The sequence below is a fragment of the Rhamphochromis sp. 'chilingali' genome (assembly GCF_963969265.1).
Source record: "Rhamphochromis sp. 'chilingali' genome assembly, chromosome: 2".
Lineage (NCBI taxonomy): Eukaryota > Metazoa > Chordata > Actinopteri > Cichliformes > Cichlidae > Rhamphochromis > Rhamphochromis sp. 'chilingali'.
The window spans coordinates 14,014,362-14,041,159 of record NC_137930.1 but is presented as its reverse complement, the minus strand read 5'-3'; the positions used below and the strand labels follow the sequence as shown (position 1 = coordinate 14,041,159).

The 26,798-nt window shown below is 40.6% G+C and overlaps 1 protein-coding gene across 2 annotated transcripts in view; it reads right to left on the bottom strand.

Annotated features, from left to right (window-relative positions):
• pde8b (phosphodiesterase 8B) overlaps window positions 1–26,798 on the bottom strand; it is a 57,484-nt gene that overhangs the window by 14,541 nt on the left and 16,145 nt on the right. For both annotated transcript variants that reach the window (XM_080870860.1, XM_080870859.1), the window contains 16 exons: window positions 20,113–20,169; window positions 13,794–13,984; window positions 12,254–12,313; window positions 11,198–11,255; window positions 10,825–10,913; window positions 10,615–10,693; window positions 10,040–10,180; window positions 9,864–9,952; window positions 9,729–9,783; window positions 5,914–5,965; window positions 4,799–4,876; window positions 4,031–4,107; window positions 3,270–3,434; window positions 1,761–1,806; window positions 906–1,035; window positions 525–723 (listed from right to left, as the gene is read on the bottom strand). In XM_080870860.1, the coding sequence (XP_080726986.1) occupies window positions 525–723; window positions 906–1,035; window positions 1,761–1,806; window positions 3,270–3,434; window positions 4,031–4,107; window positions 4,799–4,876; window positions 5,914–5,965; window positions 9,729–9,783; window positions 9,864–9,952; window positions 10,040–10,180; window positions 10,615–10,693; window positions 10,825–10,913; window positions 11,198–11,255; window positions 12,254–12,313; window positions 13,794–13,984; window positions 20,113–20,169 (1,566 nt within the window). The remainder of the gene's footprint in view (window positions 1–524; window positions 724–905; window positions 1,036–1,760; window positions 1,807–3,269; window positions 3,435–4,030; window positions 4,108–4,798; window positions 4,877–5,913; window positions 5,966–9,728; window positions 9,784–9,863; window positions 9,953–10,039; window positions 10,181–10,614; window positions 10,694–10,824; window positions 10,914–11,197; window positions 11,256–12,253; window positions 12,314–13,793; window positions 13,985–20,112; window positions 20,170–26,798) is intronic.

The following is a 26,798-nucleotide window of genomic DNA, read 5'->3' as shown; positions in this document are numbered from 1 at the left end:
TTTAATCTTCATAATGAATACTATATCTGTATTGCACGATGCTATATGAGGCTTTTTTCAGTTGCAATTGCAAATAAAATAAAAAAGTGAATTTAAATCCATCCACCATCATTTTCTGCTGCTTATCTGGTTTTAGAACACAAGGGGTGCCGTGAACAGAGACGCCCAGTCCTATTCCAGTTAATCTGTATGTGTATCCCAGCTTTTTTGGAATTGGGATTGTACAATGAATCGTATTCAGATTTTTTGCTTGTGTTCCTTTTAATAAATGCTGGTATGCAAACATATCTAGAGTTTTTTTTAAATAATCTGCATAAGCAAACAACATCTTCTATCAACAGTATCATTACATTTTTTTGTTATTAGCATAACATGTTTTTTTGGGTATATTTTTGGTATATTTTCCTTAATAAACCAAAATATACAATTCATTAAATGTGTATATATTATTTAGTATCTCCTGTTTTAGATTTATCATTCTCATGTGCCGCTCACTCAGTTTATATGTGTGCTTTTCTTCTAACCTTGACTCTCTCTTTGCGTAGGAAGTAGGCTGTAGCGTGCAGCACATCTGCAGCGTGTGTGGAATTGTGGTAGGAGTTAGAGGAGTGGTAGCTGGCCTCAATGAGCTGCAGCCAGGAGCGCAGTGTAGCCTCCGAGCAGTTTAAGAACTCACACACTCCAAAACTTGTGCAAATCTTCAGGCCTAGGTATGTCAGTGGTCTGCAGGGGATCACACAAAGGACTGGATGAATATGCGTGGAACAGGTTAAAGTAAGAAAAATGCAGCAAAACAGATCACTACTGGATAACGAAATGAATTGAAGCCAATAAGCATACGTAGCTTTTTCGAATCCAAGGAATTTGATATTGTTTGGACTCTCTGGATTAAATCATCTTTGTACCTTTTGTGTGTAGCTGCCTCCAGCTCCAGGATGTTGAATTCCCAGCACTCCTCATCATTCAGCATCTCAGCGATGTTTGGAGGAACATCATTCAAAGTGACTGGGATAGCCAGCTGGCTCTGACTCATGTCTAATAGACACACACACATAAAAATGTCACCATAAAAAGACCAACGAACTATTGTACCTGTGTTGGCTCTGTAATATTTATACCAATAGTTGTTCTGAAAATGTAAAGACTGTGGTAGCAATACAGTGTGCAATAAAATTATTTAGAGAAGTGAAGGAGCACCGGTGGTGTTGCAGTTACACTTACAAAGACACAGCTTTCAACATAATGACAAATTAGACCATATCTCAGAAAATTGACTCTTGCTTTGGGTCATCTCTCAGTTAAGTGCTCTTGTGACTGTAGTCATTATAATGGGGTTATGTAATAAACTGAGATGGAAAAATACACACTCTACAATGTTACAAGAACATTGCGACTCTTTCATCCTGCCAACAACAACTTCAAACTTAATATTTATTCAAGAGATTCCATCAAGACAACAGACCACATTCAACACCCAAAAGGCAACACCCAAACATATCTCTAGTCCCACATGTTTTTAACCTAATGCTTCATTAACAGCTAGCTACTATGAAGTTATTGCCCCGGTGTTGCCAATATATTTATACATACATTGAAATATTTACATAATGCACAGGATTATTGTGCAATATATATTGATTTTTCACCCCCTTGTTGTGGATATTCACTCATGAAAACACACCAGTGTGCAATAGTACCCACTGTATTCCTCTGTTTCTTTTTCTTTGTTGCCATTGATATTACAGTGCATTAAAACTTACTTTTGCAGAAAACATATTCATTCCCAGAGAGTCTGCGCAGCCCATCCTGGAGGGGAAAAAAATGAAGAAAATGATTTTTTGAAAATGATTTTGTTTCTTGAGACAGACAGTGAGCCTATTATTCTTAACATCTGACTATTCCATTAGAACCCCAAAACAAATAATGTGGCAGCCTTGCTCAATATTTCAACTTGCACACACAGTGCAACAAACTGGAGTGAAAGATGCATTTATTGGGGAGAGTTGGTGGATTAACTAAGCATCAAAATAAACCCAACATGGAAGACAAGAAAACTGCCGTTCTCTAACTGACCACTCGAGTCTGCTTCCAAAAGTGAGCCACTCCCCACAGAGATGGTGAAACAAGTAAAACTTCCAAGGAGAGAAAGCTTTTTAAAACTTTATTTTGCAGAGTTTCTTTTGTAGTTGTGCCTCTGTATACCATTAAAAGTGTGTTTCAATTATTGTAATTCAGTGCAGCGCTTTAACCAATGGAGTTTAAAAGTACTGCATTAACTGTTTAGTTTAGATATTTTTATATACAGTACCCCATCATCAGAAAGGCACTTTCTGAAGCTGATTTTGAGTGTTGAACTTGCATTTGGTGTCTTTGCACTGGAACTCTTAACTATAAGGTCCACAGAGATATTGATGCAAGTGAAGGAGGCCATAATTAAGCAGTGGAACTAAAATAAACCCATCAGAGAGATTTTGATGTGGCCAAATCAACAATCTGGTATATTTTTTAAAAGAATGAATGCACAGCAACACTGAAAGACAACTAAAGGGGATAATTAAAGAATTATGTCCTTGGTTAAGACAAACCTCTTGACAAGAAGACTTTTGTCAAGACTCAAAGTCTTTAAGCAAGAGACGCCTTCATAAACGGACATACAGTGTTTACAACAAGGTGCAAACCATTGGTTACTTTCAAGAACATGAAGGCCAGATAAGACTTTGTCAGAAAGAGCCTGTTTTGAAAAAACTTCTTTGGAGAGATGAATACAAGATGAGCCTGAAGGATGAGCCTGAACCATAACAATAGGAGGAGAAAAGTAGAGCTGGTATCTCCTTTACCATCACATTGTCACTGAATTGATGTACTTTTGGTAGTTACTAGAAAACACAGCAGATCTATACTGCGGAGAAAAATCATACATTAAACAATTTGACTGATAGACTGCATCAGCGGTCTATAATATTGCTGCTGGAACCTAAAACTTGCTTTCAAAACAGAAATGTATGCGTGCAGTGACTCACCTCATAGTTGGGCTTATTCAACAAATTCAAATTAAATAAAAACTGTTGGCAGTACAAAAACACAAGCGTGATTGCTGAAGGCAAACATTTCTCGGCTGAATGAAAATACCTTTTTATATTTTATATGCATGAGGTAACAGTTTTACACTGTGATTAAAAACAGCCTGTTTCTTATGTCTCCTTATAAAGTGTTTCAGGCATCTCAACTTACGAACCAATGTTTAAGTACGTATACTAACTAATTCTTACACTCATAAGCCCGCCAACCAGGTCGCTTGTGTGTGGGTCATCTTCTTTGGAGGCAAGCTGAGGGGAGTAGAGCTCAGTGGTCCTCAGGATCTCCAACACACGGTCCAGAGCTTCGGCTACCGTTACTGGACTGCTCTCCTGAGCTGCATTGATGATGTTTATTACCTGGGAATGAGGGAAAAGAGTAGCCAGTTAGCAGTTAGCACTTCCTGTTATTGCTGTGAAAGGTGGTCCCTCAAGCTACTAAATGCTTGATATGTTAGATATTATAAATGTGTCCAAACACTTCCAGTTTGTTCCTGAGTTACTTGGACAACAGCCACAACAGTGAAAAACATTATGAAGTCACAATAAAGCTGACTTTGGAAATAAAATGCCACTATTTTACTTTTTCACAAACGGATGTTTCATTTTATTTGTGTACAATGCTGTCATCAAAAGAGTATGAAATTTAAAGAGTTATAACCAAGAAAAAAAAGTGTTTTCGGAGCTTCAGTGACCTTTAACAGGTTAAGTCTTCTAAGTTCTTTGTTGAGTCATTGTGACTTCTTGTAATGAAAAAAAAAAAAACCCAAAACAGATGGATGAACGTACATGCTGAGGGCTAGACAGACAACCCACAAACATATTGTCTCTGGCATCGAAGGATAAAAACACAGTGCAAGTTGTGACTTCTGGTCATTTTTACATAGCATTTGCTTTGGTACATTTAAGGTTTATTTTACTGTAAATGATTAACTCCACTGCTTAAAGCAGCATACCTTTGTTATTGGAGCCTCAATGGTCATAGAATGAATCCTGGCCACAGAAGAGTATCTTCGATTTTGTAAACTGGGAGCTGCAATGTAGAAAACATTATGGTATTGGTATTGTGATCACTATATTATGGCTTGTGGATTATCAGTAATAATAACACGATTTTGGCTTTCATCAAAATGCTCATGAATGAAAGAGATAAAAAAAGAGCAAGAGAAAATATTTTGAGGGTGAGCAGAGGAGAAGCAGCATGCAGCTGAGATAACTTAAAATAGCAGCTGCGTCAAAGTGAGTGGAAGAGGGAGGTATGGATGTTATCAGCCCTCAACATCTCTCTGTACGATCTCTTTAGTTCAAGCACCTACCATAACACAGTCTGACTCACTCTCTCATTCGCTATCTCCAATCATTCCTTCATTCTTTCTTTACCCACTCCTATTTTGTGTTCTCCTTTGCTTTATTCACATTTTTTTATTATGTTCAATCTACTACGGTTGTTTTGTGTTCAAACATCTTCTTCAGATATTTAGCTGTAGACCATGGCTCCCGTTACATTGTGTTGTTTAGTTAGCGCTCCACACTTGCCGTACATCAGGATTGGGGCCTGTTTTGTTTATCTTCTCCTCATTATAATCTTAACTGTTATCAGCTTTAGCCAAGCCAATTGAAAATATGTTTAGATGTCTGGTTGTGCTTTTGGAGTGGCGCAAACTAGAGTTGTACCAATTTAAACAGAGGCTCAAAAACGTAAAACACATTTTAAATATCCTTACCGTCACTACTACGGGAGCTCACCGATCGGTCGTCCATCGAATCTTTTCTTCTGTCTCGGTGTCGTAGAGAATAGCACTCTGCGGATGGAAGTAATGCATGTAATACGATCAAGTAATTTCATCTTTGAGAATAATAACAAACGTGGACTTGTTTACTTTGGTGACCCCCTTACAATATCCACTGACATTTAAAGAGAGCATGGATAGGACAGCGGAATTTAACAAAGTAGATTTACTCAAGGACTTAGCTCGAGTACAGTTTTAATGTACTTGTAGCTTGTTTAAAGTTCACTGTTATTCAGCATTCTGCTTCAACTCCATTGCATTTACAGTGTTTTACTTTATACTCCATCACATTTATTTTAAAGCTAAAGCTACGTAACAGTCTGCAGTCTTAAATACTGGAAATAAGGTTACCCAGCAGTTAATAAGTCATCTACATGTGCAACATTAAAATGAAATACACATTAATGAACCAAAAATTATTAAACCAACAGTGTCATTTATATATTCTGCATAGATAATACTTTTGCTTTAGCTGCTTGATTTGATTTAATTTAATTTAATACACTTAACAGCCACTTTACTAGATACACTTTACTAGTACTGGGTAGGATCCCCTTTTTCCTTCAGAACTGCTTTAATTCTTTGTGACAAAGATTCGACAAGGTGCAGAAAACAGTCCTCAAAAATTCTGCTCCACATGCATTTGCTTTATGTTTGTTGGCTACACATCCATGATGTAAAACGGTTGGTTACAGAACACCTTTGGGATGCGGTGAAACGGGAGTTCTCTATCATATCGAGACTATCTCTCCACTCAGAATATGTGACATTCTCTCACTCAGAGAACCAAGGTTACAATGCCTTATGCATTTGAGTACAGCCCGCTGTCATATTCAAGAAACCAGTTTGAGATGATCCATCCTATTTTCTCATTGTCAGACCATTGTGGATGAACTCTATAATTTACCTTCTCCAAATGGAGCCTATCCGAAAATAATTCCATATCATTCTATATTTATCTATTAGTTCTACTTGCGAGAACCATAAAATACACCTCTGCAATTAAGAGATAAAGGAACTGTGAAAGAAAAAAAAATGTTGTAAGATACCTGAGTGAGAATTTTCCCCGCTGTATCTCTCCTCCTTGTTGAACTTGTGGAGCTGGTGGACAGAGAGCAAGAGATGATTAAAATTTAGGTGTGCACTGTGGATATGCATTTACTGTGATGGATATAATCAGACGCATTTGGGGCTAAAGCAAAATGCTGGATTTATTTTAACATTCTGTATATTTTAAGAATTTGTTCCAATCTTATTTCAGCCTTCTGTATCATTGTTAAGATATAGCAGTCTATAAAAATTATTGATTTAGGCAAAGGAACTGCAAGGAATATACAGGTTTGTATTACTATAACAGAGCATTGTGAATACAACCTATGTATGACTGGAGAATTCAGTATGACTATGAATACAGTATTAAAGTCGTTAAGTAAGTAAAGTGGATAGCCTGCAAAGTGATCCAGTGTGTTACCAACGTGTTTGATCAGAATGGATTTATGTAGTATAAAAATGGCATATCATAAAATGTATGTCTGCAGGACAAGATCTTAATAAATATAAACCCACCCTGTCTCTGTATCAGTGACATAGCACTTCTTAATTCAAAGACTAAAAACTAGTAACTACTTAGCATGTTAACACACACTATAGGCTCAAGCGCAGTGACACTAGCAGTATGCTAATTGCGTTTGATTCTTTATATAGTGATATTTATACAATTCTTATGAGTCAAGCTAATGGTAACATACATTTCAATGCACTAAATCATAGATTCATTTATTTTTTAAAAAGTTAAGAAATTTGTGTTTGGTGGATTATGTCTTTATTGTAAGAGTGCTTCTTGGGAATAAATTTTATTTCCTTGTAAGTAAAACACATCTGTGGGTGGAGCAACAGAGTTGATTACGTGGGTTGTGCCCATTAAGAACTTGCAAAATGTCCTCTGCCAATGCTAAGCAGCTTATTCTGTTATTTTCTTTTTTGTGCTAAGGTCATGTGTGGGAGTTCCCTGCTCATGCCCTGAAGCTCTTGGTACACGGTTTTCATGCTGATGTTAAAGGAGTCTGAAGTCTGCACACCGATGGAAAACTTTTTTTCGCTGTGCACTTCTTTGCACTCAGCAACTTTACATGGTCTGCTACTTTGTGGCTCAGGTGCTGTGGTTCCCAAATGTTTCCACTTTGCAATAATGTCTCTTAAGGTTGATTATGGAATATCTAGGAAGGAAGGAATTTCAAGAACTGACCCAGTACCATTGTCACATTCTATTACAGTAACTACTACACGTGATTCAGTGAACCTTTTAGAATGCCCCATTCTTTCACAAATGTTTGGAAAGGCATAACTCATGGCTATGAGCTTTTGTGTATTTCAAATCAAATCAAATCAAATCACTTTTATTGTCACATCACATGTGCAGGCACACTGGCACAGCACATGCGAGTGAAATTCTTGTGTGCGAGCCCCACAAGCAACAGAGATGTGCAAACACAACAACACAAACGAGCAAAATACAAGAAACTTGTTTGCTGTGTCTGCCTCTCTCTCAATATATATGTGTGTTTGCATGCATATATTTAATACAGCATATTTATATAGGTAACAATTTGCATGGTACATCCTGTTAGTCACACTCAGGTTCTTCGGATGGGTAGAGCCTCTAATCAGGTTAAGAAGATTTTCCTTACCCAGTGACTCACTGCACCTATGCAACTTGCTGACAGCGCAACCTGCATGTTTATGCAATCATTTATGCATGTATACAAACACTGTCTATAACTGTAAATCATTTTTACATATTTAGGAACGTGTAATTTCGCTATGGAGCAATGAAAACTATCCCTTGAACACTTCAGCTACATGTCATTTTTAAAATCCATTTCAATCTCATAGAATTGGCTAGTTGGTCTTTCTTTATACCCCCTTTGCTTAAAGTTTTAAGCAAAGGGGGTATAAAGTATTAGGCATTGAGTGTGTCTCATACTGAGTAAATAGGATTAAGACAGTGTAAACATGTCTAATGACATGCAAAGTTTCCAGATTTAACTGGCTACAATTTAATGTTCTTCTTGGGCTGCAAAGCACAAGCAGACATCTAAACATCTTTTAAATTGGCTTGGCTAAAGCTTGTAATAGTTGAGATTATAATGAGGGGAAAGACAAACAAAACTGACCCAAAACCTGCTGTAAGTCTGGAGTGCTAACTAAACAACACAATGAAACGGAAACCATGGTCTACAGCCAAACATCTGGGTGGGAAAAGATGAGGAGTAATGTGGGGCTTTAAGTGCTCAGAGGAAAAGATCTTAAGCGGGTATCCAATGTCACATAAATGGTATCCTGAAATGGCCTTTGTGGCCTTGGGTTGTCAAATAGATAATCTCAGTGAAGATGTACTACATGCCTCGGGTCATGATTTAGTTCTAGAGAGCCATCAAATGCTAAAACTTTGTTGCTTCTTTGCATCAATTCTCTATGGTAATTTGTGGTAAAAAATGAATAAAATCTAGAAATGACACTGTGATAATACCATCCAGTTTGACACTGCACATCTTAGGTTGTGGGGGATGACTAGAATCGGATCAGTCGCTGCCATGCCTAAGGATTCCCAGCCCCGACAAGCAGGAATGAGTGCCATTTGGCTTTGGCAGTCAAATGTCAGTGGCTGACTCACCTTATGCACACACGATGAAAGAGAGCAATGAGCTAAACCTAGTGCCTGTGCAGCTTTGCCCAGGGTATAAATAGCCTTGGTGCCTGGCTGCTCGCCTTCCTTAGGCCTTAGTGGGAGATCCTGGTGCTTAGCTGTAGCTTAGCATAGTATGACGTTATTGGCTGGGAACCCAGCTGAGCGTAGCGGCACCTGCTTCAGAGTAGCTGTGCATGGTGCTCAATAGTGCTGGAAGCCTGTGAGCCCACATGTTTTGTTGAGGTATTGAAGTAAATCTGACACTTTAGCCTACAGATCATTTGACGCATTTATATAGATGTAACTGCCAGCAGAGTTTGCAATCAGTGACTAAGTGCAGTTTGGACTCAGTGGTATATTTCATCACCAGACTTGATTGGGCCAAAAAGCACTGCAGCATTAGCGCTGCTGATAGTTTGACATTTGTTTAAGCTCCACAACACAAATAATATTTTGTAGCTGCCCGTCTTCTTCTTCTTCTTCTTCTTCTTCTTCTTCTTCTTCTTCTTCTTCTTCTTCTTTCAACTACAAGCACCTGCACGTAGGAGCTGAATATTTTTCATTTAGGGATGGGTAATAACCAAACACAAGAATATGATTTTTTTTTTCAACAATATGACTTTGTTGTTGAAATTGTTCTTGTCTCCTCACCCCCAACTTGGTTGCGGCAGATAGCTGCCGCTTTCTGAGTCTGGTTCTGTTGGGAGGTTTCTTCCTGTTACAAGGGAGTTTTTCTTCCCACTGTTGCCAATTGCTTGCTCATAGGTGGTTGTTATTGTGATTTGGCACTACATAAATATATTAGAACCGAATCATTTAAAGATGTGGCTATAGCAAAACCCAACCAAAACCCCAAGTAAGCAAAGAGTCCCACATTAGAATCCTTAAGTACCTGAATGAGTAAATATTTGATTAAAACCTTTAACTTCTAGTTGTTATTGCCGAAGCTCCTGTTTCACTCCTTGTATAATGACCTCTCCTTTGCCAAGGTTTGTACAATTAGCTTCTACACTAGGTACAGTATTATTAAAGAATTAGCCATGCCTCACTCATACTAAAATTCAGATTGGTATTTCTTTTTTGCAGTGTTAGTGACAAACTGATGGAAATGATTGTCCCTGCCTTGGGTGGAAGGAAACTTTTCAGAGTAAACGATCAGATGATCATTTCACCAACCTGATTGTTGTTGTCAATATGCGGTCTCTTGATGGCTACAAAATGTCGAATTTTCCTGTGGGAAGAGGACAGGAATCAGAGATTTCTTTCTAGGAGCTGTACACTAACAACGTTCGCTTGTTTAACTTGGCTTACCCTCCTTGGCCGATGACTGGTGTTATCCTCACATGCTGTTGTATACTGTCCCCTGATTTCTTTCTGGCATAATAAATGCCCTGCCATTCCTTCAGAGACGACAGGCCAGTCAGGGTATGAAATGCTGTCAGATCTCACAGATAGGTTGGATGGAGATGAATGGGTACAGGACTGACCTTTCCTTTTTTGATACAGTTGTTGATGGTGTCCAGCAGATCAGCTCTGTTCTTGTCACTCTTGGGAAGTTCAGTCAGTTCTTTCCCGATCAATTCCCCTTTGTGATAGCCCATCATCCGTTCAAATGCTGGATTCACGTACTGTGAAATAACCACAAAACTATTAGATTAAAGGAAAAAGTTGTATATTTTTCTTATTGTCCTCTTATGTCTAAATTTCCCTGATCACCTCTTCCCCATACAGAGGGGGAAAGGATAATCTGTCTATAAGGAGGTACATGCTGTTTTGCGGTGACTCGACTTCGACTTTTTTATGTAGCACATTGTTGTTAATGTATGTAAAATCTGTAAATGTGATGCTTTGTTGTGTTTCTATTTATTTCACAATTGCCGCGACCAAGACAAAAACTAAGAGAGACACAGTTTATATGTAAAGGTATTAAAGTCATACACAGTTTTTTTGGATTAACTACTTGAGGATGAAAGCCACAGATATTACACAAATACTGACTATCACTAGCTTTGTGATTTAAAGAAAAGCTTTTGCTGCGTTGGAAGGTGTGTAATATGTTTACCTGTATTATGTGGTCCTCACTGGTGATCTCCACAGCTTCTTGGCAGTGCTCCAAGGCAGTGAAGATGGAATTACAAGCCCTGTGGATGAATAAAGCCACCAGACTAAGAATTAGGAAAGTCAGTACCAAAGAACACTTACACAGTATATGTCTGTGCATGTTCACATAATTGCATGATATGATCTATGTGTCTTTGCCCTCCACTTGTACCTGAGTTTGAACTGGCAGCGCACCTCTCCATGCTCCATCTGTATGAGCTCATTATAGCATGCTGACACACTGTTGTTCTCCACAAACCTCTGGAGGCCAAACAAGGTTAAGTGACATTTGAAGGAGAGAAAGGGGGTGGAAAGATTGAATGAGTCAGTAGCAAATCGTATTGAAACCTCCAACGTCATTTTCACACCATTAAAAAACATGGACAATAAGTGCCTCTTTCAAAACTGGCAACACGCTGCTGTTTAAGTGTTTAAAACCTTTAGATGATCAATGAAACGCCTCAAGGAGAAACAAGCATAACACATTGAGGGCTGCATCTGATATAAACAAAGTCACAAGCACAGGCAAAAGTTGTTGGACGTACTCTGCTAAATCCAGCGCAGAGGAGAGGAAGAACAGATGGCTCTTCTTGGTCAGACGGTCTATACAGTGACAGAAAAGAATGATTACCATCTGCAACCACAATCATTTTTCAAAATCATGCTTGGAGTGGTCTGCTCAAACAATGAATGGAAAACTGTGCAGTTTAAACTCTCAAAAGTCAGTCAACTTTTTTTTAATATGAGTGATTGCATCCAAAATGAACAGCACCAATTGAAAATAACAATTGTTTCAATGGAGTTTGCAATGTAAGGTAAAGACTCTACAATAATATAGAGAAAATCCCCAAAATCTGACAACCCCCTATGAGCAAGCACTTGGCAACAGTGGTAAAAAAAACTCCCTTTTAACAGGAAGAAGCCTCCGGCTGAACCAGGCTCAGGGGGGCGGAGCCATCTGCCGTGACTGGGTTGAGGGTGAGGAGACAAGAAGATTTTCAACAGCAAAGTCATATTATTGAAAAAAAAAAAGTTCTTGCATTTGGTTGATACCCATCCTTTTTTAATAGACATTTCTTCTATTTTGAACAAACAATCTTAAAATCAAAAAGTAATACTAAATTATAACATCATCTCGCAACTGAAAATTTGTCTGTTTACCATGTGACTAAAATAAAATCCACCATCCAACCATAACCGTAGACAGGTTGCTGTTGACCTTGCAGATTTTAAGAGAATTATATAAAAATATATGAAAATATTTTGAGGAATAACTTTTTTTTTGGAAAGTGTTGGAATAATCGGTTGATGTGCTGATTTTCAAATTAAAAGTCTAGTTAAAAAATGAACCTGATAGAGTTCATGGTTGCTTAATATGGTTAAAAAAAGTGTAATGCTGTACATGAACCCAACATAGTAAGATAAAATGCCTTTGAAAGACTACCCCATTCAAAGGCATCCATACTAATGGGATACTGTAAACATCTGAAGTTTGTTTTGAAGTTGAGCCTTAAAGACCTTAAAGTCTTATGTGAATAATTTTCTAATTAATTATTAACACAGAATATTAAAATTTACAAAGAAGATTAACTCAGACTTACTTTTGTGGCACAACAGCTAGAATAACTGTGTTTTCAGAGGGCTTTGTGGCACGGATCATCCTGAAAATAACACAAATACAGATACAAAGTCAGCAGGAGTTCAGGAAAAGTGGCTTGGACTCATGTACAGGACAAACATGTGGACAGATTTGGGGGTTGATGTCATTGCTTCAAAAGGAGGACAGAACATTTCTGCGTTTTACACAGAAACACCAAACCAAACATGTACCTCAGAGGATTGGCCACAAAGCCACAAGGCCACTGGCAAAGCGTAAGGGAAAGGGGCCAGGAGATGGAGGAGGAATGAGTATGCAGTGTTAGAGAATGAAAGCAGGAACAGAAGGAATGGATTATGGAAGAGATCCTCATGGTGGATAAGGACGGGAGGTGGAAAAGGCAAAAAAAAAACAAAACACATTGAGGAAAGGAGCGAAGGAGGAAACAGGGAGGAGTTGCCAAACTGTGGTATTCTGGAGACAGGGGAGATAAATGGATCTGTTCCTTTACTTGAGGAAATAACGAAGCACTTAAAATAAATCACAAGAAAATATATGGGCACAGCTTTTTACTATAGGCCAATAACTAAAAGGTCTGGAGGAAAACTAAATCAAACACATAAGTAGTAGTCACTTGTCTTGGCTAAAAATAATATGGAATAAAGTTTTTCTTTAAATAGATGCCAAAAAATCGAAGGAACATCCAGCTTCGATTTATTTATTAAAACAAAGAATAAGCTGACTTGAAAACCTGAAAGTCATGTTATTTATGTATCCAGAACACAGGACTACAGGTCGTTCTCAGTAAATAAATCAGTAAATGAATAAACAAATGCACACAACTCTATGAGCAGTAAGGATTTAACATCTGGCACAGGACTGGGAGTGAACGGGATCATTTCGCAGGCGCATATACTTTTGAAAAGCTGCCAGCACAGCCACGGCCACTTTGGACAAATGGGCAAAAAAAGCTTTTTCAGGCTTTTGGCTGATTTCATGTCAGCAAAGTGCAGACTCACTTTAGTGCCTGCTCAACTATGGCTTCCTATAACTTGGGAAGTCAAATATCTTGTACTTCCTTTTGGAGAAAAACTGAATAAAGAAATCTGTAAATATAACTTGGAGCATCAGGTTTCAAGTTGTAGACTTCTGTGTTGCTTTCAGTGAACACCAGATGGCACCAACCAGTTCTTCACAACAGAGTCCCAAAGCTATAGGAGCTTCAGTACTCACTGCTCCTTGCTATAACTTTTGACTGATGTAGTTTGATCTATATATTGCACATGATTACGTGCAAAAAGATGTGGATTTGGTTAAATCATTTCTTTGCTAGTATTTTTTTCTTTTTCAGTTTAAGGAGATGGTTTCCAAACATTAAAGAAGTATCAATATACTCTTAAATATGTAATACAACACCAAATTACTTCCTAAAATGTCTTCTCCCAGCTGCTGGGAGGAAACACTCTCAAAACATTCACTGAAGTGAAAATAGAGAAATTACAGAAAATATAGAACCAGTGACTGGTCAGAAAGACTTCACTCACCGGCAAACAGCTTCAGGCTCAAAATAGCGTGAGTGACGTCCATCAATGATTATTATCTCATGGTGCTTGTCTAGGAAACATTCAACAGCAGACTCAGGCGTCCGTGCAATGTTGCACCTGAAACCAGCGCGGTCACAGGCCCACCAGAAGGCATCACTTTGGCTGTCCTCCTTTGCAAACACGAGCAAGACCTGGAGAGAGACAAGGAAATGGGCATGGGGGTAAGAGAGTACTTCTATTGCTGGGATAATTATAAAATAGATATTTCACTTTGTCTACTACTCAGACAGGACACTATTCAGGACAGCAAACCAAGAACATTTTATGTGCCGGTTACATTTTTCACAAGGTTACAGGACAAATGAGGCTACTGACATGTATCAGTGAATAGCAACAGGTACAAATTCTGGCTTAAATTATATCCACTCCTCCCTTTTTGTAGATTAACATAATGCACTGTTTATGGAGTAAGTAAGTAACTGGCTGCATGAAAGAAAAATTAAACAGCCTTATGTTGACGTAATGCAAAATTATTACGCTCAAATCCACCGTTTTAAATCCAAATCACCACTTAATCTACCATGCATATCTTTGGACTGTGGGAAGAAACATGTAGAACATGCAAATGGCAAACAGAGAGGCCCCACCCTAATGAAGAAACCAAAAAGCACGAAATACTGCTCGCATCAGGATCGCTGCCTAATGTTATTCTTACTGGAACCAAAAACAGCTCCTTCCTTTGCCTGTGCTTAAAATGTCAACAAATTTTATGAAATCAAGCCTGGTTGTTTCTTGTCTTTTGCTAAGAACAATCTATATCTTATTATCATTATATTACAAGGCTACGAAACATGACAGTACATAGAGAAACGGCTAAAAAAACAGAAACAATTTATTACCTTCAACATGCATTACTCATAAAATAAGTGTGTTATTGTACCTTTAGGGATAGCCTTAGTGATGGCATGTCATGGGGGCAGTAACCTCTTAAGTCTTACCACTGTACCCTCTTTCAGGGTATTTATAATCTGGTGGTTTGCACACTGCAGGGGCTGGTCTTGGACCTCTGGTGTCAATTTTGTATCTTAATCTTGGGGTCTATCTCAGGAGCCTTTTACAGGCGACATGCAACAAAATGTACGGTACAGTCCACAGAGGTCGGCAGTTCATCACAGGACGAACACATGGAGGCTGCCTTTTCACATCCACACCTACATCTAATTTTAGAACCACCAATTACCCTAACATGCATGTTTTTGGACCGTAACAGGAAATCAGAAAAACAGCCTCTCGGCACGGGAAGAACAAAGATCCTAGAGAGACTTTGCTTGGGAACATCTATCTGTTTGGCCCCTGAAATGGTTGTTCCCTTGAGGTCTAATAATGAGCCCTAAGGAGTATATTCATAGATGCACAGAAATCGAATTTTAACATTTCTGAGAAAATAATATATAAGAATGTATCGGGCATTTGTCTCTAGTGATGGTTTTCATTTTGAAATGAGCACATAATGTTCCCTTAGTGTTCGTGTAGGCTTGACAAAACAGGAAGTTTATCTGGATGTAATGAAAAGCTAAAAAACCCTACTTCATTTGTAAAGCTTGCATAACTGGGTAAAGTAAAACATAGTATTACCACCTTTATTTGTTTTGTTAGTATAGCGATGTGAGTAAAATCAAAAACTGAGAAAAATAAACAGCGGGAAAATGGTCAACTGTGTCATCATCAGTCTTGATTTTCAGTCTCAGCTCTGTTGCTTTTTCTGGGTTGAGTTTTAATTTTCTCTCTGGCGATTTGTGGATTTCCTCCCAGAGTCCCAAGACACGCATGCAGCTTGGGAGAAATATTGGAAATTGTGTGTGCTCATCCGTGTGCTTGACTTTCCTTAGATAAGCTGGCAAACTGTGCATGGTGCCTCTCTATCTTTTGTTAAAAGCATGCTAGGAGAGTCTCCACCTGCCTGTCCCCCCGATTCTGACTGGGGAAATTTAAAATGGATGAAATGAATAGCTGAATAACCGCCATCATGTAAACGTCATGGTAATGCCTTCTCCAAGAGGTGAATTACTGCTTTGACTGAAACTGAGCAGCGCAGAATCATGACAGACATGAAACCTGCAGAGTGAGGACATGTTTTAGATCCCACACTGTGTTTTGACCATGAACACACCAACCACCTTTGGTACAGTGGTGAGGAAACACAACATATACACGCAGGCAGCTGGACTGCAGCCAGAATCAACAGTACTCAGCTCTGCCTCGCAGCAGCATCACCTCCTGACTCCCTCTAAGGACAACAAAGGATAGAGTGACAGATAGAGTGCATGGAAGCACAGCAGAGAGAGGGGAAAGCTAATGAGTGAGTGGGTGAAATAAGCAGAAGGGAGTCCAAGTCATGATTCTCCACAGTAAAATCAGGCAGAGAGCATTTCAGAGTGTTCATATGTTGTCCTTCACAGGCGGCGACAGAAACAATAGAAAATGAAAAAGAAGAGGTGAGACTGCCAAAAGACGATGTCAGAAGGAGAGGACAGGAGGAGAAAATGGGCTCCCATTTTCGAGTGCCTGTGAAAGATCTACAGTCTTTGATCCTGTGCTGGCTTGTGTAACCATGGTGCTAACATGTGAAATTCCACACACACAGTACCTAGCGTACCCTGGGACAACACAGACCGCACACATCTCTGACCTGCCACCCAAATATGTCACCAATGACAAGCCTGATAGGAGGCGCCGTTGGTCTTAATACCACCATCTAATATACACACAGTCAAACATATTTAAACACATGGTTGCACTCCATCACACCAACATCGTATCTGTCAGAGCTAGACGCCTCTCTAAATGCAACTCACTGTTAATGGTAGGCAAATGGATGTGTGTTTATGCAATTAATTGGTTACAATACCCTTAAAATACAATTTAAGTTTTTAAACCTATCAAGCCACCCAAATGACACAGTTAAGTCACAGCCTTCAAAGTTTACATGAAAACACTGTTCAGCTAGCACAAAGGCTTATCCTCCTGGGCTGCTGCTGTTTTCAGAGTTCAGAGGTTAATCTGCCATGTTTGCACACCCAAGTCAGATGCCATTTAACACTGGGAGACTTCCAAACAGATGTGTCACTGGGATAACTACCTTTGAGCCATTTAACTGTATATCAGGTCAAAGGCTGGCCAATGAAATCTTTTCTTTCAGCTTTCCAGCATTTTATTTTAACAATCAACTTTTTTGGGATTGCACAGCATTATCATCCCTTGTTCCCCTGTCCCGACTCTTGTATGCAAAAGCACACACTGCAGGATGTGCATTTTTCTGGATTTTAGCCAATGGATATGGAGAAAGTAGGGGAGGTTTTTATCATGTTCTCAAGCAGGTTAAGTCTTTGCTGGCAATGCTTTGCTCAATGGGGGAAGTTGCAAGACACTACAAGGTCATAAGCTCTGTAGAATTTGGATGAATATGATGGAAACTGCCCCAAAGATTAGAAAATGAAGTGATAAAAAACTGCAGAACAGGGAAACTGTAGTGTGCAGTGATACAGTATTTAAATGTGGGATAAAAATTAGAATTGCCAGGTGTGGCTCAAAAGAAACTCCACATGTGCACGCCTATTGAGATCCAAGGTAATTACAAGACAGAACAGCAGCTCAAATAGCGGTTAACAACAGTTTTGACTGAGCTAGATATTACTGGGATAAAAAGAGAGTACAAGAGTGTAAGATGACTCTCACGTAAGACTACAACAAAAGCAACTTTCCTCACTATAGCTGGGGAGTTGGGAAAGTTAGTTAAAAAAGTTTTTTCCTTCATATGAATGATGTCAAAACTATAACCTGCATAGTTTATCATGTATATTTTGGAGTACCTCCCAGCTTAGCATATTCTACGTACACATTACACACACATCCCAGAATTAGTTTGAAAATTGTAGACAGTGTTTAGGTCAGGCTGTTAATGAAACACTGATTTCATGCTTTTTAAATATAATTATAAAGTAATGAATTCATTAAAAATTACCTTTCAGTCAGCATTCCAGTCTAAACCTTTTTTCTTTCTTTTTTTTTTACTTTGGCATATTTTAGCTCTGCTACTTATGTTGAGATATTACAAATTACTTTAAAGTCCCATTTTAAGATGACTTAATGATGATAATTGCACTACTGCAGTTTAAACAGTTTAAAACAAACTCATTACATTTTGCATTGTACAATTTTATGCGCTCCAATAAGCATGTTTTAAAAATTTATCAATAAATTAAAGAAAAACAAAAAATAAGAAGCACAAAATCCTAACACCGCTTACCTAACTAGTTGTGGTAGGATTTGGTTAATGGCCATCAATTTTAACTGGATTTTTATCATTTTCTGAATATCCACATGGAAAATCTTTTAAAAAGAAAAGAATTGCAATAAATAAATAAATGTCTGAGGACTTATTTCAGATAAATAAATAACCAAGTAAATCTGTGTCAAAGTTAGAGGACACAAAGTCTGTATGAGTGAGTTGTTTTTCAACATATTATATCACGATAAACTAGATGCAAATCAAAGGTGTGATGCCTTTAACTTACATATAAAATTGTCAAGGATTAATTAGACACAGAAACATTGCTTTTACATTTAACAAGCTCTTATTTTTAGTAAACCAATGATAAAACTTCCTTCCATTAAGGATTCTGCTGATGAACACATGAATTATTTGAGCAACAGCTTCAACTGCAATTGCAGTTGTTTATATAGTTGAGCTTACACACAAAAAGGCATTAAAAGTTTAAAGATACAAAATGACAAAAGTTTTCAACAACAGAATTACCTTTCTTTACATGAATCTGCGATATAATTACAATGCACTTTAGATTATTAATTATGTGTGTAACAAGTGAAACCACATGAAGCATTAGATAAGCTGATGGAGGAGGTATGTAGCAAATCTGAAACTCTCCAGGGCCACTAGGCAGTAATAGTAAATGTCAAGGAAAACCCACAATATATAACTCTCTGCTGCAGAACATTTTATCTCTCTTTTCATCTCTCTGTTCCTGTGGAAGGAGTGAAGTAGAGGAGGAGCGACTCAGGTCATGGATCCAGCAGAAGGTTGGACGTAAAACGAAAAGAGCAGTTTTAGGGTTTTATGGGCCATGAGATGAAGTCAAAAAAGGCTTTTTAATAAAGCCCTCGGTCCCACCACCTGCTTGCATGCTGCCAGAGATTTCAAGCTATAGTGCTTTTGGGTTTGGTAAATAAGGAGGAGGGTGAAGGGATAGAGTGGGATTCTTTAGCTCAGCATGAACACGAGTGGCATGCCAGGCCTCTCACATCACCACACTGGAGTGGGAGCTGAACTGAACTCAAAAACCCCCGGAGATGGGTCAAAGCAGCACAGCTCAAACCAAAGCAAATCAAATAAAAGCAATAAACGAGCAGCTAATAAAGTAGCAGAACTGCTGGAATAAGGAATGCTTTGTAATCTAACCAGCTAGTCACCTAGAGCTCTTACTTTCTCTGTTACATAAGGATAAATCTTGTTAGCACATGTCCTAATCCCTAACCAGAAGATGAGTACAGACAGTCCCTGACTCAACCCTGCCTAACCTCACAATATTACTCGAGTTCTTGATAGGCAAGATGAAATCTTAGCTAGACCGAAATTACAGAGGACAGACAAGGTGTCTACAGGTATTTAAGATGCATAAAATTAATCTAAAATGGCAAACTATATCCAGAAAACATCACAGCAAATATGTCTTAGAGCACTGATTCAAGAATGAATGCAACGCAAGGGATAGAAGATATTATTTCGGGGACATACAAAAGAACATTTTGGACTACAAAGGCAAACAGGGTTTATGTGGCTAAGATCATATTTTACTTTAAATCAAAAAAGTAAATTTATCTTCAACAACTTTAGTCAGGTAAATCATTATCACAGCAAATACTGTTAACCACACTGTGGATAAAGTCACTTTACGAATAAAAATCAATCTGCAAAAGTATTCTCGTCCTTTAGTAGAGATGGAAGGATTTTTTTCTGGGATAAAATCTGAAGAAGTCCTAATGTGATATAAACTATAAGCAGTATAAATGGTATAAGTAGCATAGGCAGTGTATTTGTTTTTCCCTGTTTTAAATGAAGTTGCATATAGAAATTCCAACTGGACACAAACAGGGAATTCATAGTACATTTTGAATCCGTTTTGTTTATCTAGGAGACTAAATTACACTTATGGGGGTGGAAATTTGGTGCCATAAACTGCACTCATCAGTTGTTCTTAAACATTACATATGAACATGACCCAACGGGCTGTCTTACTCTTACCTGAATTGGCTCTTGAGACAATCTCATGGGTCCTACACATTCTTCTGTAGCTGAAACCTGTTGAAGAAACATGACAGCACTGAGAATGGATAAATCACTCACTTAAAAAAAAATACAGACAGAGCAAAAAGCTGTGAATATTTCTTACCATTTTACCATTAATGTCCAGCAGCATATTAGCATATTGCTTTTCCTTCCACAACCTGTCTGCCCCCGCTGCACTTCACAAACTTTAATCGTCTTCCTTACCACCCACGTTCAGTCCCCAGTGCAACAAGCCAAGTACTTCCTCTTACAAGCCAGATGCGTGAAGTCAAACAGGATAACAAATAGCCTTTTAAATCTACAACAAATATCTGTATGTCTGGAGCCTTAACTACAGATTTTGTGATGACTCTTCTATGCTGCAGACACGCATATTTTCATGCCACAACACCAATCCAGAATGGAGCCGCCCGCTACAAACTTCTTTAGAAGGTATTAACCACCAGCCGCAGATTGAACTCACAGGTTTACCTGATAATCCCACTGCAGGAGCATCACATTCTGCGCTCTATATGTGTGTGCGTGTGTTTTTGCAGCTTGTCTGGACAGCTTCAGCAGGCTCCTTAAGCACATGCGTCACTCTGATGTGAATAAGCAACTCAGCTACATGTGCATCTCTTGAGCATATGCATGCACACACATGCTTACACCACACTTCAAAATACACATTGAGTCAGCAGTGCACCATATCATACTGTATCATAGTGGCCAACATGTGTGCAATACCCAGTTATTTCTTTCTTTCTTTGTATTAGTGGCTTTTTTTCTCATTAAAAATGGAACTTGTTATTGAATGCCTTTTGCTGCTAAAGTGTTCATAAACACAGACTTTTAAACACTCAGTATTAAAATTCCCCTCCCCATGGAGAGAAGCTTGTACTCTTTCTACATGTAAACAGAGAGAGAGATGGAGAAAGAGTGGGAGGAGGATGTCTGTTAATTCCACAAGAAGCACCAGTGCCATAATAACGCATGCTATACACAAACTCTACTCGCAGTCATACAAATTGTATGACTAAAGCAGTGAGGCGGGCAGCAGTCGATGACTTAACCACCCATCATTACAGCATTATTTGTCAGTGGTGCTTAGGCTTGAAGCTGAACATATTTCTGCCCACATTTCAAGAAGCCACTATCACAAACATCAAGACTTCTGGTACAGCACTTGAAATATAAGAAGCTTAATTTTATTAAAGCAAACAGCGACTTCCAGGACTGAAAACTGAAACTAATGGGGAAGTGGCAAAAATGACAATTTGTCAAATAGCCACTTGAGGTTTTAACATCTATGTTAAAATGCAGCAAAATTAGCATCTCTGACTAATATCATAGGCTGCTGTGTGAAGTTTACACTCTAGTTTTTCTAGTCTGTTGCTCAGCACCAACCAACAGATAACTGTGTCTTTACATTACATCTGAGTTGGTCACTTCCACACTGGCTGGATGCTACATCCATTGCATATTCTTCTATCTCTTTTCTTTTAAATGCAGTCTATTGGGCACACATTAACCCATCTTTGCATATTTCCATTTAGTGCCCCTGAACCTTTTCAGCCTCATATGTATAAAGTCCAGCACTGTTTCACCTCTGAGCCACGTAGGCTGAAAAAACCCCCCCATAAAAGCACACACAGAAAAACACCCATTGTCCCATGTTGTCTTGCAAATGACAAAGTACCACAGTTTACTCATGCACAAGAGCATGTGCATTTTCAACTAAAGCAAAACTACTAACTTGAAAAAATAATAAAGCATGTGCACAGAAAGAGAGAGAGGGAGACAGAGTTATATATGGAATGCCTGATTGTAATATAGTGGAGACAATATGTTTAATTTTTTCTCAGTAATAACTTGGTGAAGTTCTGTCATTTTCCAGCAAATGCAAAGCAGGTGTGCAAAGTGCTTTGTGATTTTTCTGCTTCACAGTAAGAAGAGAACTAGTCGCTGTTACTGTAAAGCACCTGTAAAAAGTAATACGTGGATTAAACTTAACATTGTCACGGTCCTGGGTCTTATGGCCCAGTGTTTTGAGTTTTAGTTCATTTTGATGTTTATAGTATGTTTAAGCTCATGTCTCCTATGTTCATTTGCTTATTAGTTCCCTCTTGTGTATTTCAACCCCTGTGAAGTCTCCCTTGCCCTTCGTGTGTTTCATGTCTGTTGTCTTATGTTGTCATGTCTTCCTCTCATGTTTCCAGTTTTATTTTGAAGAGATCTCGTGTTTTTATATTATGGATTATGTTTTGAGTCTTTTGTTGTACTGCTTCCTGTTTCCCTAGATTTCAGTTATGGTTACCATAGGTTTAGTTCTTTGGCTTTGTAATATGGCTTCCCTGTGTTCCATGTTATGTCTACTGTGATGTTTTTGTACCATGTTTCAGGTTCCTATGTTCTGTCTCCCCAGTTGCTGTTGAGTTTGCATGTTTAGATTTCAGTCAGTGAGTTTCCTGTTATACTTTGAAGGTCCATGCCTCATGTGAGTGTTTCTAGTTTTGCTTCCCTTGTCTCGTCCAGCCTGATTACTCCCAGCTGTGCTCTCCTTCTGTGTCTCATTCCCCCTCGTTATCCCTCAGTGTATTTAAGCCCCATGTTTCTCTTTGTCAGTGTTGCGTCCTCCCTCATAGCTGTGTGATTTTTCCCTGTGGCTCCTTGTGCTTTAGTTTTCCCAGTTTAGTTTATTTTGTGTTGTTTTTCGTGTCCCACTTCACGCCAGCAATAAAGCTGTGTTTTTTGAGTTTACCTTTTGACTCTGTGAGTTTGCGTTTGGGTCCTACTCTTGCCTGCACACGGCCGTATTGTGACAGAAGGACGCAACCAGACAATGGACCCAGCAACTCATAATCCCTCCGCTGAGCTCCGGGAGGACATGATCTATGCGGTGGAGTTTCTATGCCAGGAATGGTTTGCGCTGCCCTTTGAAGAATACCAGGAGGAGTTAGCCATCCGTCTGCAGAGGATGGTTTCTGGACTTCCCTGGCTATTTGGTGCGCTACACCCTCTCATCCAGGACTTCCTCGTTTCCACCGTACACGTCCGCCCGGATCGGCCTCTCCACTATGAAGACTCGGAGGAGGTTCAGCCCGGTCCGCTGGAGGATTCGCGGGCTGGCACGTCTCCTCCCCCTCCTTCCCGGAGAAAATGGCGTTCACGCCGCCATCGTTCCACAGCAGCTGAGCAGACCACTTTCACGGGTAAAAGTGACTGTTTGCCACATTCTCATTCCAATCCTTCTGCCATTTCATCCACGGTTAGTCATGCTGCTCCTATGAACACTTTAGTTTTTCAACCAACTCCTCCGAACCTTCATGATTCCAATCCTGTATCTGAGATTCTACGTAATGCTCTGCCAGTATCTCAGGCAGTTATTTTTTCTGTGCCTCAGCTGGGAGGTGTAAATAGTAACAGAGTGCCTCCTACCATAGTTAAACTGGCTAGAAGACTTGGACTTGATGCCACTGAGCTCATGAATCAAGTTGAATTTTGTGTTCCACAGCCAGCCATGTTCAAACACACTCACCATGTTTTAGAGTCAGACCAAGTTCAACCTGCACCTCAAGTGACTGTTTTGGGTGTGGCTTCACCCCTGGACTTTGCTGCTCACCAGTCAGCTTATTCTGAGACTGCCTTTGCAAACCTACCTACTCCTGTGACCACTCCTGAGCTCCGCTCTCCACCACCTGTCCCGGCTCCCAGGGTGAGGCCAGCCAGGACACAGCCTACCTCCGCACCCGTACCTACTCCTCGGGTGGGAGTGGCTCGTGTCCGGCGGGTGCCTGCACCCATTCCTGTGTCCGCTGAAGGCTCAGGTGAGCCTATCCAGCCCCTGTCCTTGTGTTCTGTAGGCTCGGAGATATGTCAGCAACAACTACCACAATCACTACAACCTCTCATTTTTTTCCATAGTTCAGTCTGTTGCTCAATTAGCTCAGTCATGTGGTCAGGCTTCAGTTTTGTCTCCAGGTCAGGCTTCAGTTTTGTCACCCATGCCGGTCCCCAGGGTGAGGTCAGCCAGGATACAGCCCGTCTCCGCACCCGTACCTACTCCTTGGGTGGGAGTGGCTAGTGTCCGGCATGTGCCTGCACCCATCCCTGTTTCTACTGAGGGCTCAGGAGAATTCAGTCTACAACCCACACCGCCATCACTACTGCATGCCTTTCAGTCATTAGCTTGGTCACTAGCACTGTTAGCGGCCCAGTCCATAGTACACTTTCCTGTGCTTCCGTTAGCTCAGCCCTTAGCCCACTGTGCCGCTCAGTCATTTGCTCCATCACCTGCTCAGCCTTATGTTCAGCCGGTGGTCTCTGCACCTACTGCTCATGCCTCGTCAGCTGGGGGTTCAGGAGAACCGCACCAGCCTCATGCCTCGTCAGCTGGGGGTTCAGGAGAACCGCACCAGCCTCATGCCTCGTCAGCTGGAGGGCCCGAGGAGCCCGTCCAGCCTCATGCCACGTCAGCTGGGGGTTCAGGTGAACCGCACCAGCCTCATGCCACGTCTGCTGGAGGGCCCGAGGAGCCCTTCCGGCCTCATGCCACGTCTGCTGGGGGGCCCGAGGAGCCCTTCCGGCCTCATGCCACGTCTGCTGGGGGGCCCGAGCTGCCCTTCCGGCCTCATGCCACGTCTGCTGGCGGGCCCGAGGAGCCCGTCCAGCCACCTTCTGCCTCTGCTCCGCCTGGTCCAGCCTCTGCCTCTGCTCCGCCTGGTCCAGCCTCTGCCTCTGCTCCGCCTGGTCCAGCCTCTGCCTCTGCTCCGCCTGGTCCAGCCTCTGCCTCTGCTCCGCCTGGTCCAGCCTCTGCCTCGTTTTCTGCTCCGCCTGGTCCGGCTTCGGCTTCTGCTTCGCCTGGTCCGGCTTCGGCTTCTGCTTCGCCTGGTCCAGCCTCAGCCTGTGCTTCGCCTGGTCCAGCCTCAGCCTCTGCTTCTGTGTCGGCCTCGCCTGGTCCTGCGGCTGTGTTGCCACCGCCCAAGCCATGTTTTGCCCCTCGGAATCGCCGGCCGCTTTCCGGGCCGTCAGCTGGACGTCGTTGCCATCGGGGTCGGCCGCCTGAACTGTTGCACTGTGACCTGTGGTGCTCTCGACCTCCGGGTCGGCCCCCTGAACCTTTGAACTATGACCTGCTATGCTGTCGACCTCCGGGTCACCCCTGAGCTCGTGAACTATGGACTACTGGACCGTTGGCCTCCTGGTCGGCCACCTGAACCATGTGAACTCTTGTGCTGCTGTCGTCCAGGTCGGCCACCTGGACTGTTTGACCATGAACTCCTGTGCCGTCACCCTCCGGGTCGGCCCCTGAGGAGTCATGAACTGTTCCCTGCGCTCCTGTGATTTTGATGGACATTTGGTTTTTTTGGCCTTGTTTCTGGCCCTCCGTCCTGGACCCCCGCCGCCCGCCCTTGGTGGGTTGTTTTTGGTTTTTGTTTTGTTTTTCGTGGTTTTTGGGCATCTGGAATCCGCCCTTGAAGGGGGGGCTCTGTCACGGTCCTGGGTCTTATGGCCCAGTGTTTTGAGTTTTAGTTCATTTTGATGTTTATAGTATGTTTAAGCTCATGTCTCCTATGTTCATTTGCTTATTAGTTCCCTCTTGTGTATTTCAACCCCTGTGAAGTCTCCCTTGCCCTTCGTGTGTTTCATGTCTGTTGTCTTATGTTGTCATGTCTTCCTCTCATGTTTCCAGTTTTATTTTGAAGAGATCTCGTGTTTTTATATTATGGATTATGTTTTGAGTCTTTTGTTGTACTGCTTCCTGTTTCCCTAGATTTCAGTTATGGTTACCATAGGTTTAGTTCTTTGGCTTTGTAATATGGCTTCCCTGTGTTCCATGTTATGTCTACTGTGATGTTTTTGTACCATGTTTCAGGTTCCTATGTTCTGTCTCCCCAGTTGCTGTTGAGTTTGCATGTTTAGATTTCAGTCAGTGAGTTTCCTGTTATACTTTGAAGGTCCATGCCTCATGTGAGTGTTTCTAGTTTTGCTTCCCTTGTCTCGTCCAGCCTGATTACTCCCAGCTGTGCTCTCCTTCTGTGTCTCATTCCCCCTCGTTATCCCTCAGTGTATTTAAGCCCCATGTTTCTCTTTGTCAGTGTTGCGTCCTCCCTCATAGCTGTGTGATTTTTCCCTGTGGCTCCTTGTGCTTTAGTTTTCCCAGTTTAGTTTATTTTGTGTTGTTTTTCGTGTCCCACTTCACGCCAGCAATAAAGCTGTGTTTTTTGAGTTTACCTTTTGACTCTGTGAGTTTGCGTTTGGGTCCTACTCTTGCCTGCACACGGCCGTATTGTGACAAACATTGCAGACATGCAGGACTGTGTCTCACACTTGTGGTCCTTACATCAGAGATGTTTGTGTCTAAGCACAAAGACATTCCTGGAAAGCTGAGCAGGGATCACTATCTACATAGTGTGGTCTAACAGGACAAAGAAACAAGGTCAACCAAGTAAGAAATGACCCAACAGAGTTGGTAGGAAAGACTCAGAGCATCTGGTGGCTCGGTGTTAAAAGCATAAACGTAGTTATAAGAAGACTGAGGGGAATGAGTCATTGTTTAGTGCTTCAGTGACAACAAGAAGCCCAGTTTCAAAATATATAATTGGGTTTGAGTGTTGGTTTCTTGAGTATACGAGCAATTTTGTTTTACTTGAGGACGATAC